Source organism: Protomyctophum parallelum, assembly GCF_964188405.1.
Source record: "Protomyctophum parallelum genome assembly, chromosome: 17".
NCBI classification, from domain to species: Eukaryota; Metazoa; Chordata; class Actinopteri; order Myctophiformes; family Myctophidae; genus Protomyctophum; species Protomyctophum parallelum.
The window spans coordinates 16,026,968-16,044,179 of NC_139719.1; the positions used below are offsets into that span (position 1 = coordinate 16,026,968).

At 45.1% G+C, this 17,212-nt stretch overlaps 1 protein-coding gene across 1 annotated transcript in view; it reads right to left on the reverse strand.

The window, feature by feature from the left end:
* adam12a (ADAM metallopeptidase domain 12a) overlaps positions 1 to 17,212 on the reverse strand; it is a 165,654-nt gene that overhangs the window by 60,240 nt on the left and 88,202 nt on the right. Inside the window, exons 6-9 of the mRNA XM_083788333.1 lie at positions 14,429 to 14,636; positions 3,849 to 3,914; positions 2,914 to 2,985; positions 1,247 to 1,416 (exon numbers count right to left, since the gene is read on the reverse strand). Of these exons, the coding sequence (XP_083644459.1) occupies positions 1,247 to 1,416; positions 2,914 to 2,985; positions 3,849 to 3,914; positions 14,429 to 14,636 (516 nt within the window). The remainder of the gene's footprint in view (positions 1 to 1,246; positions 1,417 to 2,913; positions 2,986 to 3,848; positions 3,915 to 14,428; positions 14,637 to 17,212) is intronic.

The following is a 17,212-nucleotide window of genomic DNA, read 5'->3' on the forward strand; positions in this document are numbered from 1 at the left end:
TAATTCATACACCCCACTGCAGGAGACACACAATGGAGTGGTGAATTCATTCGTTGATATAAAATTAAATAAACACTCCTTGATTATTCGATTAATCTAAAAATAAAAAACAGATCGTTGCAGCCATAGTTAACAGAAACTTTCTAAGCTTCGGATGTCATCAGAGTGACTGGGATCGGGCATATAAGGCCGACCCATGTTGCAGGGCTGCAACCATAAGCATCTTCCACGGAAGGCAAACCTGATGAAACGGATTGCATTTGGATTGGAGAGAAAATTACTTTATATGAAAATTCTGTCACAAAATTGCATCAGTAGATTATCAGAAGTTCAGCATCGTGAAATATAGAGAACTCTTTCTATAAATGTTGGATTTTGTGACAGGCTCTCTTTGAAATCAATTCAAGTCATAAGCAACTTTATTTCTGTAGTATTTTAGGCAACACCAGTTGTAGCTAATTGGTCATTAAATTATCTGTTACAATTGCGATTGCCAGGATTCAGTTCGAAACTTAAACGTTGTCAGCATCAGCCAACAGTAGGAGCACTGAAAACATGTGCTGGTCTGGACATGCTAAGTCAAAACCATACTGGAAACATGTGCTGGTCTGGACATGCTAAGTCAAAACAATACTGGAAAACATGTGCTGGTCTGGACATGCTAAGTCAAAACAATACTGGAAACATGTGCTGGTCTGGACATGCTAAGTCAAAACAATACTGGAAACATGTGCTGGTCTGGACATGCTAAGTCAAAACAATACTGGAAACATGCGCTGGACAGGCTAAGTCAAAACATTACTGCGGCAATCTGCCATTTAAAAAGAGCAGCGTGAATTCGCATCGAATTGTGTCGCGACGTATCGTGGCATCCCCATTAACATGGATGGAAACGTCTTGTATTCAGAACATACAGTAGGGTTTATGTTGCATTTTTTACTCCCCATCCCTCTCCGATTTCCCCTCTCTCTCTCTCTCTCTCTCTCTCTCTCATGAAAAAGCACAAATGTCCAGTGTACATGTCCAGCTGGGCATTGTGGTTGGGGCCTACAAGCTCACAACACGTGAAGCGACGAGTTGTGAGCTTGTAGATCTGCAATTTTCACTAGTTTGGGTCCCCGGGCAAACATCAAATTTATTTGTTTAGGGGCACAGGCTAAAACGTTTGTGAAACACTGGCTTACCCATTAGAGTTACAATATATCCAGAGATGGGATGAGGAGCGACACGATGCCCTTGGCCTTACCTGACCAGCTGAGCGTTGTCGTGGGGCCTGGTGGGCAGCAGCTTGACCTTCCTCCAGTCCAGGAACTCGTGCAGCGTGGTGAACGGGTCCTGGCTGACGGGACACTTGTCCACGTCACTCCACACCTCCAGGCCCACCAGCGCCACGCGGATGTTCAGAGTCCTGTAGAACTGGACGGAGGGGGAGGACAGATTAGACACACCAACGGACCCACATGTGGAAACAACGGGCGGACATGCGCTGCTCCCGTGCTTGAGGTTAGGGTTAGGGTAGGGTTTAACCCATTTTGAGCTGAGATCAGATTCTAAAAATGTCTTCTACATCCTGACAGTTTTCTGAAAAAGCTATGTTTCTATGTCAGTCATTCTTCGATTTTTCAAAAATAGCAGACCTACAAGCTCGTATAGCACACTTCTGGAAGATGCGTCTAAACTTGTATTCTATTGCTAGTTTGATCACTTCAGTTCAAATACACTTTCCTCTTAAACTAACTATCCGCGCCCGCTGGCCTAGTGGTCCAGGCGCATGCCACATATAGGCTCTGACCTGACAGTGCGTCGTGTGTTTGAGTCCCGTTCATGATGACCTTTGCTGCGTGCCTTCCCTTCTCTCTCTCCCTCTTTCCTGTCTATCTTCACTTTTTGATACTTACTTGATACTACGGTACATATCAATAAAGGCAGAAAAGCATTTTTTTTTAATAATAATCTAAAAAAGAACCCAAAAAAACAAGCATGCTTCATTATTACAACTACAGCGATGCCCATTGGGCACTGGCCTACTTTGGAACGATGCAAGTTGGAAATGCATGCCCCACCCTCTACAGCAGATTTTCCCAGTTCAGACTGCACAGATGGGACCTCTAGTGTAAGCCATTCACTTGAACGGGTCTGACGAATATTTATTTTCCAGTTTAGCAGCAACGTGATGTAGGGTGGTGACTTCCCATCAATAGCTTAAAAAATAAACTGGTGCCAGTGGTGCCTGGATCTCCTCTCAGAGAGGGAAGATCTCATCTCAGAGAGGGAAGACCAACCTACCCTGTATGTCATAGAGGGTACAATGGTGAGTGCTGTAGCTTTCAGTGATAAATCTAAGTGCTGAGTGATAATCTGTATCTAGGGGTAGAAGAGTTGTAAGGGCAGCGAACGGTTCTCGAGTTACGTGGATTACAGACGTACGTACACACTTACACACACTATAGTTAGATGACATTATTATTGCGTTAGTGCTCAGCGGAATTGTCAAGTGCACTTACCAAGCCTTGACGACCTTGCAGGCGTATGCAAAGGCTAAAATGTGATTTAGAAGCTATGCAGACAGATGCCAGGTCGTTTGTAGACCTGGCATCCTATAGTATAGTAGTGTGTATAGGTTCAATGTACAGATTATTGATCTTTTGTTTTATATTATACTGTTTAGACTGATGATGATACGTCTTAGTTTACTTTTGATCCTATATGAATATGTCTATGCATTTGATGTATAACCTTGTGTTTTCCTTGCTTACTGTTAAGTCGCTTAATGTTGTGCTAAATGCCTAAACTGTAAATTGATCATGCCCTAAATAACGCGACTGGACTGCCCGCTGGCTAATTCCCGACAGGCTGCATGTGAGGTGTAATAAATCACACGTCCCCCACAACTATTGATCCCGCCATCCATACCTTGTCCACGTAATTGGCGATCTCGGCCAGACGCTGTTTGACCTTCTCGATATCCTTGCCTTGTTTCTGGAACTGACAAAAACACACGCAGGACGGAGTCATAGTGAGAGAGGATCAAACACAGTCAGTGATGGAGACGGAGAGATGTTAAACATTAAACGTTATACTCGTCGCCGTATCTCTTGGAAATGTGTTCAAAGTGAGCTGGACGTCCCAGAGCTGCGCTCGCCAGTTGTGACGTTAATTCCCTCGCAGCTGGGGGCCGCTTATCATCAAAGGGGGCTTCTCGCTGAGAAGGAGCTTAGAAGGCTGAGGAGATAACCTCTCAGCCACCTTGTCCTTGATCCAGGGCCCTCCGCTCCGCTCCTTGCTACTCAAAATACTTGCACATACTGTACAGATACAGTTTTAATCACTTAGACCAGAGGTTCCCAAACTTTTTCATGTCAAGGACCCCCAACCTGACACTAATTAGCCTGCAGACCCCCATTTGAAAATATATATATGCCAGGGACCTGAATTAGGCCCTCTATTTAATGGTATTTAAATCTATCTGACACCAAAACACATCAAAATCAAACTTAGTTTAACTCTGAGAGTGTACAAATGGAACCAAATGGACCCGTTTGGTCTGTAACTCTCTGAGTTACAGAAGGGTCCATTTTGGTTCCAAACTATCATTTAGCTGGGGACCCCCTGGAACTCCCTCAAGGACCCCACTTGGGGACGCGTTGTGAGCCCACACACACACCTGACCCACATCAGTGGCTACTAGATGGACACATCATCACGGAAGATAACAAGACGACACAAGGGGCCAACTCATTGGTGTCTCGGGGGGATGGGGGGGTGTGTGACCTCTCACCCCTTGGTTCCTGTGGGAGCCAGGAGCGGATGGCGGAACGGGACGTGACCCTGCCTCGACCCCTGCTTACCTCTCTGTTGTCAGCCACGATGATCAGTTCCACATACTTGGTGGTCGCCTGGGCGTGCCGCTTGTGCTGCAGAGGAGAGAGAGAGAGAGACGGAGAGAGAGAAGGAGAGAGGGAGAGAGAGAGAGAGAGAGGTAGAGAGAAAGCAAGGAGTATAGATGTTAAGATCAAATAAATCTTTATTGATCCCGGGGGAGATTCAGGTGTCACAGCGGCAGTAAAACACAGGAACAGGTAGCAATAAAAGATAATATGAAGACGAAATCGAATCGGTTCTGACACGAGACGCCACGCTGGGTCTGTGGGAACGAAGGGGTTAACGTAATGTAAGGCAGACCCATATTAATCCAGTGGGTGGGTGGGGGGGTGGGTTAACCTCACCCAACGGATGGATGCTCAGATGGTCATGATTAGCGATGGGGGGGGGGGGGGGCAGCTGTTAAGTGTCTTCTGGTCAGGCCTGGGAGGTGAAGCGCTGAGCTGCTGATTAACAGACAGCCTCTCTCTCTCTACCCACTATTTAAGATACAGTACGGCCAATCAATCAACAGACAGTCAATCAAATAAGCATCAATATCAACTATCTGAGACGACAACACAAAAAGAGGACTCCAGAAACAAACAAACAAACAGTGGGAGGTGAAGTCTAGGTAGCAGAGGCACATAAACTGTAAAAAGTTTACAGAAAGCACACTCTAGGGGATTAGAGACGGACAATTTACTGCATAAACAGGAGTGCACATAACTTTTGTGGGCTAGTGCCTGGAGATGTACGGTATAGCTTGGTGCGCACTGCAGGGGGGGGTTTGTTGGACGTCTGTACTCTAACGTTATTTTAGCGCATGAAGTGTGCAGCCATAGCCTGGGGCGAAGGTGGCTCAGGGGTATAGAGTGACCGGATGGAAACCCCAGTTCGAACCCTGTGGGCTCCCCCACAGTCAGTGTCAAAGTATCCTTGAGCTGCGAGACACTGAACCCCTAATTCGCCCTTTTGTCAAGTCCCGCCCGTGGTCGAGCCCCTCTTCGCAGCCACTGGTTGCCGTTTCGTGGTTGGACAAAAATCTTTTCTCTCCATCCACTACCGTTTTCAGTTGCTTCGTATTGATATTCTGTGCATTAAATTCTCATTTTAAACTCGGTGTCAGTAAAAAGGAACATCACGAAAAATGGTGAATTGCTGGACAAAAATCCTTTCTCTCCTTCCACTACCATTGCAATAATAATGTTTTTCAGTTGCTTCGTATTGATATTCTGTGCATTCAATTCTTATTTTAAACTCAGTCAGTAAAAAAAGAACATGATGACAAATGGTGAATTGCTCCCGATGTGCAGGTTGGTGCCTTGCATGGTTTCCTCTGGCATCGGTGTGTGAATGTGTGTGTGAATGGGTGAATGTAATGCACAATCTCTGTACAGCGCCTTGGATAAAGGCGCTATATAAATGCACCATTTACCATTGAGCTCTCCAAGACAGATAAAATGCAATTACTCACATAATGCTGAGGAGGTTCCCATGTTTAACGTAATTCCAAAGTGTGTACATTGTTTATGTGACAGATGGTTTTCATATCGTAAAACATATATGAACTTTGGCTAAAAGCTTGCGTTTATTTAATCCACGTGGGTTCGTTTACTTGGTTAGACTAGCGCTTGGAACGGCTTGTCTTGGTTACAACCCGAAACAGTCTTCCTCTTCCTCTTCAAAATAAGAGCCACTAATTGTAATGATTAGTCAATACTAGTCTACTTACAGAGACCATAGAACCATTGCGGCTCAAGAATCCACCACTCCTGAATGACGTGCCTGGTGCTGGGAGACTGGTGCAACGCACAGGTCTTGGACCTGGTGAGAGCAGGAATGGACCTGGTGAGACGTAGGAGGGGCCCGGAAAGGAGTCAACCCACAGAGCCTATAGTCCAGGGTTCCCCAATTAGCGGCCCGCGCGCGGGGGGGGGGGGGGGGTCCCAGCTATAAATGGCTTTAAATGGGGGTCAGTAGCCTCTGCATGTCAAACTGGGGGTCCTTTTCAAATGGGGTACCCTGCTATAGTCCGTCCACGTGCCAGTTCCTCTCACTCCCAGTTCCGGCAGAGTAGTTCCGGAGCATCGGATTGTGTGGCCCTGGTCTTTCTCTAATGGGACTGATCGTGGGTAGCTATACTGGGACGTAAGTCGGGACTTGATCACCCCCGGCTGGGGGAGTGAGGGATATGATGTTGCGAAATGTGTTCAAAGTGAGCTGGACGTCCCAGAGCTGCGCTCGCCAGTTGTGACGTTAATCACCTCGCAGCGGGGCCGCTATCATCAAAGGGGGCTTCTCGCTTAGAAGGAGCTTAGAAGGCTGAGGCGAGTCCCGAAACCCCGATGACCTTATAGGATACATCACTGAGGATACGTCCCAGGTGCATCCATGCAATGTTTTTTTTGTTTTTACAGGATGTAGTAGATAAGATAGACATTTGTAGTAGGCACGTGACACCAGAGCTCGTAATGGGGGGGCTTGCTTCTTGGACATTTTGACAAGTGTCTGGTTGTAATGCAACAGTCAGGATTCTCAGGAAGTAAATTCCTGTCCAATGCAGCGGCCCGCACCAGTTATGTTATGATATTCCTATTTATTAGCATGAGGCGCTTCACTGTGAGCTTCATCGCGGTGCTATTATTATTATATCAATAAATATCTAGCGGTACCTAATCCTATACATGCATGACATCTCATCTCTCCAAACATCCCAAGGCATCGTTCCCAACGGGCGTCAGGGCATTCAGTACGGTATACGTACTGTAAACACAGTGTTATACACCAACATATATTTATTGTTATTGCTATCATTATTGTTAGCACATTCTGCAGAGCATATGTCACACCAACTTTTTGCTGCTTGGACTTGGACTTGAGTGAGTGAGTGACAAATAAACCCCTTGAGTCTTGAATATTATGAATATATGTATGCATCTATTGCCGATGAATATATGAAAGGATAATGTATAATTTATAGACTATCAACAGTGAATATATGAATGAATGTTATGTACAGTCAACGGGCTTGGACAGTGAGTATACTATCTGTGAAGAAGATGCTGGTTAGCAGCGGTGGAAAAGTTTTTGTGGTAGAAAAAAATGTTTTACGCAAGTAAAAGTATCAATTCTCAGAAGTATCCAAGTATCATAGTCCGGAATTCAAAATGTATAAAAGTGACTGCATAGTCATGCATAATTTAATGTCCTGTAACCCCCTCAAGGACCCGTGCAGGGGACCCTGAAACCCCCTCAAGGACCCCTGCGGATCCCAGGGTGTTGGAGAGAAGGAGCATGAGACAGTGAGACACAGAAGGAGAGCAGGAGGGGGACCCGCAGCTTTCTGGGATGGGCGGCCTAAATATAGCATGCGGGCACTCCATTGGGCTTTGCACCTTTCATGCATGCAGGCACGCATGCACACGCACACGCACACGCACACACACACACACACACACACACACACACACACACACACACACACACACACACACACACACACACACACACACACAGGCTTCCTGTGTGACTCCATGAGCTGGGCCAAGTTCCCCACAGAGGAGCCCGGCACATTTACCAGCCTGGCCCAAACATAGGAGCCCTGCACATTAAATAAAACCAGCTCCAAACCAGTCCTGGCCCAAACATAGGAGCCCTGCACATTAAATAAAACCAGCTACAAATCAGTCCTGGCCCAAGCTCCCGGCGACACCGAGAAGAAGCATTGAAGCCAAAAGGACATGCTGCTGATCGTAGGCACTGCAGCTCGAATGGACTGGGACTATCTATCTATCTATCTATCTATCTATCTATCTATCTATCTCTACATCTACATCTAAATCAGTGGTTCTCTCATGTCAAGGACCCCCAAATTGACACTTATTAGCCCCTCCTATATACAGCTTTTGTCCGCACACGTCTCAATATTTGCCATTGACAATGAAAGGAGAAATTAGGTCAAATGTCCACCAAATATGACATAATATATGACGTAACTAATGACATAATTCATTCAGTTGTTCATGAGATGATGTATGATGATGTATAATGATAAGAGAGCCCTTCACAGTCCTGGAGTCAAGATGAGCTCTATTACGGCTCATCTTGACTCCATTGTGTAACTGCATGTTTTGATACAGGCAGCTCTTGTTAATGTTTCCTATTGATAGGTCTGGTCTGTTGCTCGTTTAATATCTCTGCTGTCGGGAGGAAACCTCATAACTCCTTTTTTTCAGGAAATAAAAAATATTTTTTTTTTCAGGAAATTAAGAAAACCTTGTATTTTTAAAACAAAGCAATACAGCCTCATCAAAGTTGGTGTTGTGACTTTATATACTGTATTGTCAATTACTTCCATGAGAGGGGGAGAGGTGGTGGAGTTAGTTTTTACTACTTTCCATTGGTTAAATATTTTCGAAACAACACACAGACATAAAGGGTGTTCAATAGCACTGATTTATGGCAAAAAATGGCAAAAAATATCAAAAACCTCAAAAATGGAGTTATGAGGTTTCCTCCCGACAGCAACAATATGTTTTATAGTCTGGTGTATGTGTTGTCATGTATGGCTTGTTTTGTCATGTCTATAAAAAACCCAATAAAAACCAATATAACAAAAAAGAGCACCCCTCACATCACACAGGTGTGATATATACATATATTTTATTTCTTCACTTTTTAAAACATTTTCAAAAATACTGCCTAAAAATACTGCTATTTTCTCTGTCATACTGTACATATGCAATAGTGCTTACTTTGTTAACTATTACTACATGCTCCAGAAAGTTGGACATTTCCTCCTGGCAGCTCCATAACTCCATCTCTGGAAGTCCGCAACCTGGGCATCATTCTGGATTCAACCCTCTCCTACCAGTCACATATCAAATCCATAACCAAATAAGCAATCTGGACAGGCTGCACTATGTCCAAAACTCAGCTGCCAGAGTTCTCACTCGCACCAAGCCTTGGCAGCACATCACCCCCACCCTCACCCCCACCTTCCTGTCAAGTTCCGTATCAACTATAAACTCCTCCTTCTCACCTACAAATGTCAAAACGCCCTGGCTCCACAGTACCTCTCAGGCCTCCTCCATAAACCTCCTCTGACACGGAACCTGCGGTCCACAAACTTAGACCTCCTCTCTGTCCCCTCTCTTATGGCATGTAGTCTTTGATTGCTGTTGGTACATTTTGTAAAGCGTCCTTGGGTTCATGAAAGGCGCTATATAAATTCAAGCTATTATTATTATTACATCACTGCGTTTTGACAATGCTGCCTGCACACTTTTGTTTTGAGAGAGAGAGTTTGAGAACCACTGTTGTACTGTATAAATAAAATGAGGTAATGTCGCAAACACAGTGGCAGTGGGAGAGCATGAGCGTGAAGACGATGACACCCAGTTGGGACACGTCCAGAACCCGCCACTGAGCAGATGTCACCGTTCTGTGTGTGTGTGTGTGTGTGTGTGTGTGTGTGTGTGTGTGTGTGGTGACCCACGTTGGAAAGCACTTTAATATCCATGTCAGGGCTGAAAGTACATACACATTAAATCTTTTATTTTTGTCCACATAAGAGATTCAAGGACACTTGAAGGTGCTGTAACACACGCAGGTACGCGCACACACACACACACACACACACACACACACACACACACACACACACACACACACACACACACACACACACACACACACACACACACACACACACACACACACACACACACACACACACACACACACATCCTGTGGCTCGTTGTTAGCATGGCAACCTGCATCCTCGCTGCTTTCTACTCCATAGATAAGCCAGCTGAGTAAAGGTTATTATTGCATATAACTTATTGCATTTTACAGTAAAATATTAAAAACTTGGTTTACTTTTCGCTGTTTCAACAACAGAAGAATGAGATGGTGCCTGGTCGAGATGGCACTCATTGTTTTTGTTGAATCACTGTTCATGTGTATTTTTATATCAAAAGTCCAAAAAATCTAATTTTAATTACTTCCTGAAAATGAAAACGTACCCCATGAAATTGTCGCGTGTGTGCTCAGTTTCGTTCACACGCCCGCGACTGACTAGACCTGGATTCTGTTGAGCTTTATATTACGCTTGCGTTGTCGCGCCCCTCATGAGCAGGCGACAACGTCTAGTCGAGATTTCAAATTGATTAGAGCAGATAATAGTAGGGGCAGGACACTACAAACCAGCATAGACAAAATGTGGCAACTGTCGGGCTCTCAAAGAGACCTGCATCGTGTCAGCACAGTAGTGTTTGTAAAATATGCGTCGACTACCTATTTTCACTGGGGAAAACTCAATAAAAACTGAATACAAAACTAAGCTATGATGACTAAAACTATGACTAAATATAATCAATTTCGTCAACAAAATAAAAACTAGACTAAAATGTTAGGGATGGACTAGTGGACAAGAAAACTAAAAGAGAAGTCATTTTAGGTTTGGTTGCAGTCTGAAAATAGCCGATCTGCTGCGACGCGTTATGAGCGAGCATGTCACATCAGGCTTTACGATGCCATCAAGGCCTGCCAAAAAAAAAATTCAGTCGACAAAATCAAATGTACGTTTAGTCAACGGAAATCTTATGACAACACTAAAGCATTTTTGATGCCTCAAAAGACTATGACAAAAAACTACATCAAAATGTGCTGTCTCAAACTAGAGCGCTGCATGGGCATGTTTCTGTCCTGCACGACGACACAGACCTTATCACATGCTTACATAATTACCACACAGACGTTCACACGTGACGCTCACACACTGCAGCGCTGGACTGGAATGCCACTACTATCTCTGTCATTTCCTCCACTTAACTCCCTTCGTCCAAATGCCAAACTTTGCCAAGACGCCTCTCTAATGTATTTTTGGCCTCCCTCAAGCAGGAGGAGGACACATCTCAGGTTGATCCCTGCCGAGGAAAAACACTCCGGAGGGGCATGTGAGGTGCGTGTGTGTGTGTGTGTGTGTGTGTGTGTGTTTAGTTGCAGCCTTAAGCCTCTGGGGGCCTGTTATTTTCCAAGAGCTATACCGTGAGGGAAAAGAGGAAATGAATTGAGGATTCAAGTTGGCCATCGTCCATGAACGTTTATATTGAACTTCAACCTACATGCATTTTACGTGCACTTTCAGCACCATGGACAGCTCCAACATAGATATAATCCAAACAACGCCCTTAATGAATAATTCATGCAAAAAGTGAATGAATTGAAACAATTATATTTTCGCTTTGGAACGAGGAGGAGACCCTCCTGTGGTGGTTCTCGGCTATAATAACTGAGAGGTCAAAGAGATGCCCTTTGAGAGACTGTTAACTCTATAGTCGAGCACCGATGGCCTGGTATAGTATTTAATCATACATTACTTATAGTGAATAGTTAATAATTTTGTGCATTTGTGTTGACAAGCGTGTCGTTTGTGTTGGCAAGCGTGTCGTTTGTGTTGGCAAGCCCCGTCTCAGCCAATCACAGCCTATCTCAGCTGAAGTCTTCCCCAGCTACATGCTTGGAAAAAAACAGGTGACATCTTTTAATGTAATAACCAGAGCTGAGATGCATGTTAAATGACATAAATAATCAATCATTTCATTAGCAAGAGCTTCAAAATGCTAATATAGTCAACCAGGCCTGCAGTATGCTATGCCCTGGACAAATGAATGTGCATGACATTATTTCAATGAACTAGAAATACGAGGAAATATTAGAGGGAGAAACATCCAACTGAATCAACTTACGACCATCCGACAGAGTTTTCATGTAATGCAATAAGACTACAGTGAATTAGTATTATTGCCATCACCTGAGTGGGTCAGTAGTGTATACCTTTCCTGAAGTTAAGCTGTGTGTGTGTTCAACAACGCAGCCATGCAAAAATAAAACTGACAGCTATGAGGTGACAAAAGCTTGCCATCCTTAGCAACGGTTGCTAAACTATTTGGAATGGCATTGGACAACCACTTTTGAGGTGGGGTTTAAAAGCGAAGGGCTAATTGAAGGCCATGCCAATGTGTGCCAATGTTTCCATGTCAGTCGTTCTTCGATTTTTCAAAAATAGCAGACCTACAAGCTCGTAGCGTGCCACTCGGTGGCGCGCTATGAGCTTGTAGATCTGCTAAAGCATGACATAATGCTTGAAACACCAAAAGGGGTTCCCGCCGAAAATGGGTTAAAACATCCTTCATGCCACAAGGGACATAAACCCCTTGGGCATTATTTTATTTACATATTCGGTGACATTCAATGTATAATGTAACTAATAGCTGCAGTGTATAGTCACTAGTCATTCATCTTTTGAAAAGACGTTTCTTAAATCTCCTTGGGAAGAAAATACAGTATTTGACCACCAGCATTGTCGTTTCGACTCTGTGTCTCTGCCTTCAGTTATAGGAGCCATTAATGTTCCCTCTTATAGCCCTGACATCTATTAGATAGAGCAAGGGGCGGGGCTGGATTATATGGGATCTTAATTGAATGAAAGAGTGCCGTGTCATGATTGTCATCGGCAAAAAATGCAGTGCAACATAGAAAATAAATCTCTCACCCAGGAGAGCAAAACCATATTTTTTCACAGCATTGTAAATCACTAAGAAAGAGACTTTCTTTTCCAGAGAGTGTAGAAATGGACCCGCCATGCATGGGTCTACTTTTCAAACTCTGAGTAAAATCGACACTTATTTTGCCAGACTGCTGACTGACTCATTGATCACACATCTCACTCGGCATTGATCACACTTGATCACACTCCTCATCATATTCTTTTGATCTTACACTGAAACCGCAAAGAGAAATCACAGTGCAGTGAGACTTGGAAAAAAGCAGACTGATACTTAGTCATACTTTGTCACCGAGGACGTGAAATGAATAAAGTGGCCTCGGAGTGGAATTGACATTTGGAACCGGCCTCAATACCCCTCGGAGACAGATGACGAAACACTTTTAACAAGCTCACAACGGTTCGTGTTGCGTCACGTTGTGAGCTTGTAGATCGGCTATTTTCCGCAAAGAGATTTGACGTAAAGGGGAAAAAAGGAGGGTTTTAAAGTACAGGCCCCTGAGGGACCCCAGTAAATGAAGTACATATGGGTTAAGATGGTTTTAATGACCGCCACCCCCCCACCATCGCCGACATGCGTCTTACATTACGCTGAAAAGGTCTCCCTTTCAAGCCCCGCATTTATCAGCCTTGTTAATCTCCTCTCCATGTCTCACATCCCCTCATTCCTCCACACCGAGCTGATAAATCAGGTGTATTCCTGGGCTCCAGAGTGCGATAGCCATCACGGGGCACGGTGTTCCCCACTTATCAAGTAGTCACATCTTTAGAGATCCAATCTCGGTCTGGGCCAGAACGGCCTCGCTAAAAGGCGCAACAAACAATTTGAGCAATCTGGTCCCAAAGTTCAGACACAGAGCTTGCACTATATCCTTCTCACTTCCCAGCCCTCTTCACATGCTGCACATCACTACTATAAACGGATGATGGACACAGTATAGGTCCTCTCGGACGGCAGGGAATCGAGGGAATCATTCCAAAAAGGTAGTGACCTCGTTTCAAATGTGCTGGGCCAGTTAACCGTTATCAGCACGCCGCACGCACACACACACACACGCACACGCACACACACACACTTGCACGCACGCACACGCACACACACACACACACACACACACACACACGCACACACACACACGCACACACACACGATCGATGGTGTCATTATGAGTGTAAAGGCGTGTTTTTGTACTTTTGTACTGCTTGCGTCTTGCAAGGCGGAAATGGATGATCTACAGAGTACAACCTCACAGACTTCCATCCTAGCCACATTTGTTTGACGTCAACACGTCTAGAAAACTTTCCAACAACACAGAATAACAGAAAGTCATCTAGTGTCACCCGATATTTGATAGAGTGTAAATATAACGATGTGTGTGTAAAAACTGACCCTTATAAAATAAAGTGGTGCAACACAATTCGAATTAAAATAAATCCTTGATCAACAAATCCAAAAGTAAACTAAGCTTTATTTAGTCATTCTTGGTGCAAACACGGCCCTTCACGAACGCAAATGTGTTGTAATGGAGAGGGACAGAGGGACTCCTCTATCATGTGACTGTATTGTACGTGTGGAGACAAATCGTCAGTCTCTGTTTGACAGGGTCAGTCGTTTTCTGAATACCATTCTCTCTCCTGTGTTTGCAGTGAGCGACCACCTTTGAAACCTGGAAGTCTGCCTCTGCTGTCACCGCTGTGACCTGATCCACCGCTGCTCAGCTCCACCGCTATCCCAATAAACCTCTATTTGAGCTGCAATCCCTGTCTGTCTCCGTCTTTGCACCTCGGTTCAAAGAAACATTGTGATGCAGCCCCTGTGCCCACTCAGCTATACAGCAGCTCCCAGGTGTGATGTGAATGCCATATACCAAGCAAGACGTTTACTGAAAAAGAGCATTTTGTGCTCAGCTAATCTAACCCTCCTCGATAAATAAATTAAGGCCAAAGATCAAACAAGACAACGGAATCCATTAGGTCGTGTTTTGTTGTCCTTACCCTTGTGCTGAAGTCCCTGAACAGGCTGCTGTCTGGCTGACTCCAGTAGTTTCCCGCAGCGGGGTGTGATGAGGTGTTGGAGTCGTGGCCGCAGGTGCCGGGTGTGAGGTCCAGGTGTTCCGCCCGGTAGATCCAGTGGGTTCCGTCGGCGGTGCCGTTGGCGGACGGCTCCAGTACGTAGGATCTGTCTTCCAGTGAGATGAGACCCCTGCATGCGAGGAGAGGAGAGGAGAGGCGCGGGGGAAAGGTGTTAAGTTAGGCCAACCCAGTGGTCATGGTGAATAGCATGCATGTATTCAACGCATCTTCACGAGTACTACAGACCAACCTCTGCTTATCACGTCCCTATCTACTGTACCACCACACCTGCCTCCACTCACCACAGACGATCAATTGTTGCATATAAATACACCGGCTGTGATCTCTCGACAGGCTTGTTTCTGCTTCACAACAGACCAAGCACGGGTCGTGAGTACTGCACTCGTAGACGAGCAGAGACGACCAACCGCTCGCCGAGTAGAGCAGCGACGGCTGCCAGCCCCCCCACCCAGAGTCTCGGCCTATAAGCTTGGCTTCCACATCCCGTTCCACATTCACCTCATTTCGTTTCAAATAAATTAAAACAATAACAGTAACTGTAGTAGAGTATAGTCTCGGATTTCCAGTTCCTGTCCAGTTTCTCTGCTAAGCTCTGCAGATTGTGTTTCCTGTTCAAATCTGCTGCTGACTGAGCCAAACAAACAAACAGAGTCTCAAATGGATTCAAATGGATTAAAAAAGCTCAACCTAAAAGAGACCATCATCTCCTTACAGAATAAATATAAATAAGGAAAGGCATCATATCATCATAATTTTTACATCCCCCAACACTCATGTGCGTCGTATACACTATATTGCAACGACCCTGCAAAAGACCCGGCCGTAACTTGCTCCTCCAAGGGAGCTAGTGCTCTTGGCGTGGCTCGTTGTCTGCCTGGTCTACTGAGTTGGAGATCGAGGTTCGACTCCAGCTCAGGGTGCTAAACGTTACAATATGTTTACATTGCCGATTACTTAGTCGTGAGACTACGTCTTTTGCCGAAAAATGGCTTATCTACTCACATCGCATCGTGACACGGTGGCTATTTTCAGCCCATTGCACGAATAAGTATAAACAGTAGGCCAGTAGCCATCATGCTTCATAGTAATATGGCAGAATGGAAACGGACGTAGCACTTGAAAGATGTTATTAAAGTTGAGCTGATGGCTGTGGGAACAAATCAAGAGGCTAGACAAGACGTTGGGTTTAATAAGCAGCATCCCCACGTCGGCTGTGCTGATGGGGCTCCCGTTTCCCCGTGTCAACATCTCAACCGTTTCCTTTCGCTGTGATTCGAAATTAGTCTCTGGACGCATTAGGTCCGGTGCCAAAGCGCGGAGATTTGAGCAAACCTCGCACAACCTCCGTGACCACATTGAACTCACATTGAAACCCCCGAAGGCCCGACAGCTGCCAACCAAAACCCAGAGCAATTTGTTGTGGTGTGCACGCCAAGCAACACAGCGCTTGTCAAAATGGTTTTTCTGCCCCCCCCCCCCTCTCCACCCCCTTCTCTCTTGCTGTCTGGAGACAGACAGGTTGCAGGGAAACAAAAAAAAGATGTAATTAATAATAAAAGAAAAAAGACCAGGGCCAAGAACAGAGGCTTAACAATCATTGGGATGGCTCCTTGGAGGGTGCCGACATTTGGCTGGTTTGTGCAAACATTCCCGGTGTTGTCCGGTGATATTACAGCCATCATTACTCCTGCTTGACATCCGCAAACAGCTTCCTTCTCTAGAAGCCAACTAACCTCCCTGCCAGGATGGAGGCCCACGGTGTGAGCCAGGATGGAGGCCCACGGTGTGAGGCCCACGGTGTGAGCGAGGTTCACAGCCTCTCATGATCATCAGAATGATCATCAAGGTTCGATTCATAACAATAAATAAAACAGAGGGGTTAATGGGCAATCGCGCCGGTTCAGACTCTATTCTTCTTATACTCTATGCTATGGACCATATGGACCATATGCAGCCCATATACGTTAATGGCAAAGTGCTACCTAGGTGCAACTTCCCATTGGAAGCCCATTCATCCAAACAGAAAAGTCCTATCTGATTGTATTACACAACGTCAAACTCACCAACATTGCAGCTGTATGGAAAGCTTGAATTATTCTCTTTCTATCCTCAAAGTGTTTGTTTCATAAAAATCCACTGTAGACATGTTATGAGTTACTTTGTGTCTTTGCAGGTGATTCTTTTTCTAAGTGCTGGAGTTTGGAAGTGCTCGTTAGATATCACTCAACTGCCCTGTGTACCACCTATTTTGAATTTGCACATAATGCAAGAGGCAGCAGGACATTGCTTTACTGAAAAAGAGTGCTTCCAAACTCTGATGGCAACATGGCCACTGTCTGAAAATGGTCCATTGTGCATGTTGGCTCACTGGACACACTCTGCTACACCAGTGGGTCTCAAAGTCTTCCAAATGGTCCCGTGCGGGTGTGTGTAACTCAACATGGATTTGTACACTCTCAAGAGATATGGGGGTCCTTGAAACCTTTGAGAACCACTGACTGTACACACTAAACGGAGCAGAGCCTTAATTAGTATCATCGGAAAACACTAAACACCTGCGAAGGAAGTTGGCAGAGGCCCAGAAGTAGGAAGAGTGATTTAGAAAATGGTGTATTGTGCACAGAGCCAATTTTTTCCCCAGTCCATGAGAGCAGGCAGAGCAGCGAAGCATGTTGTTTCACAGCC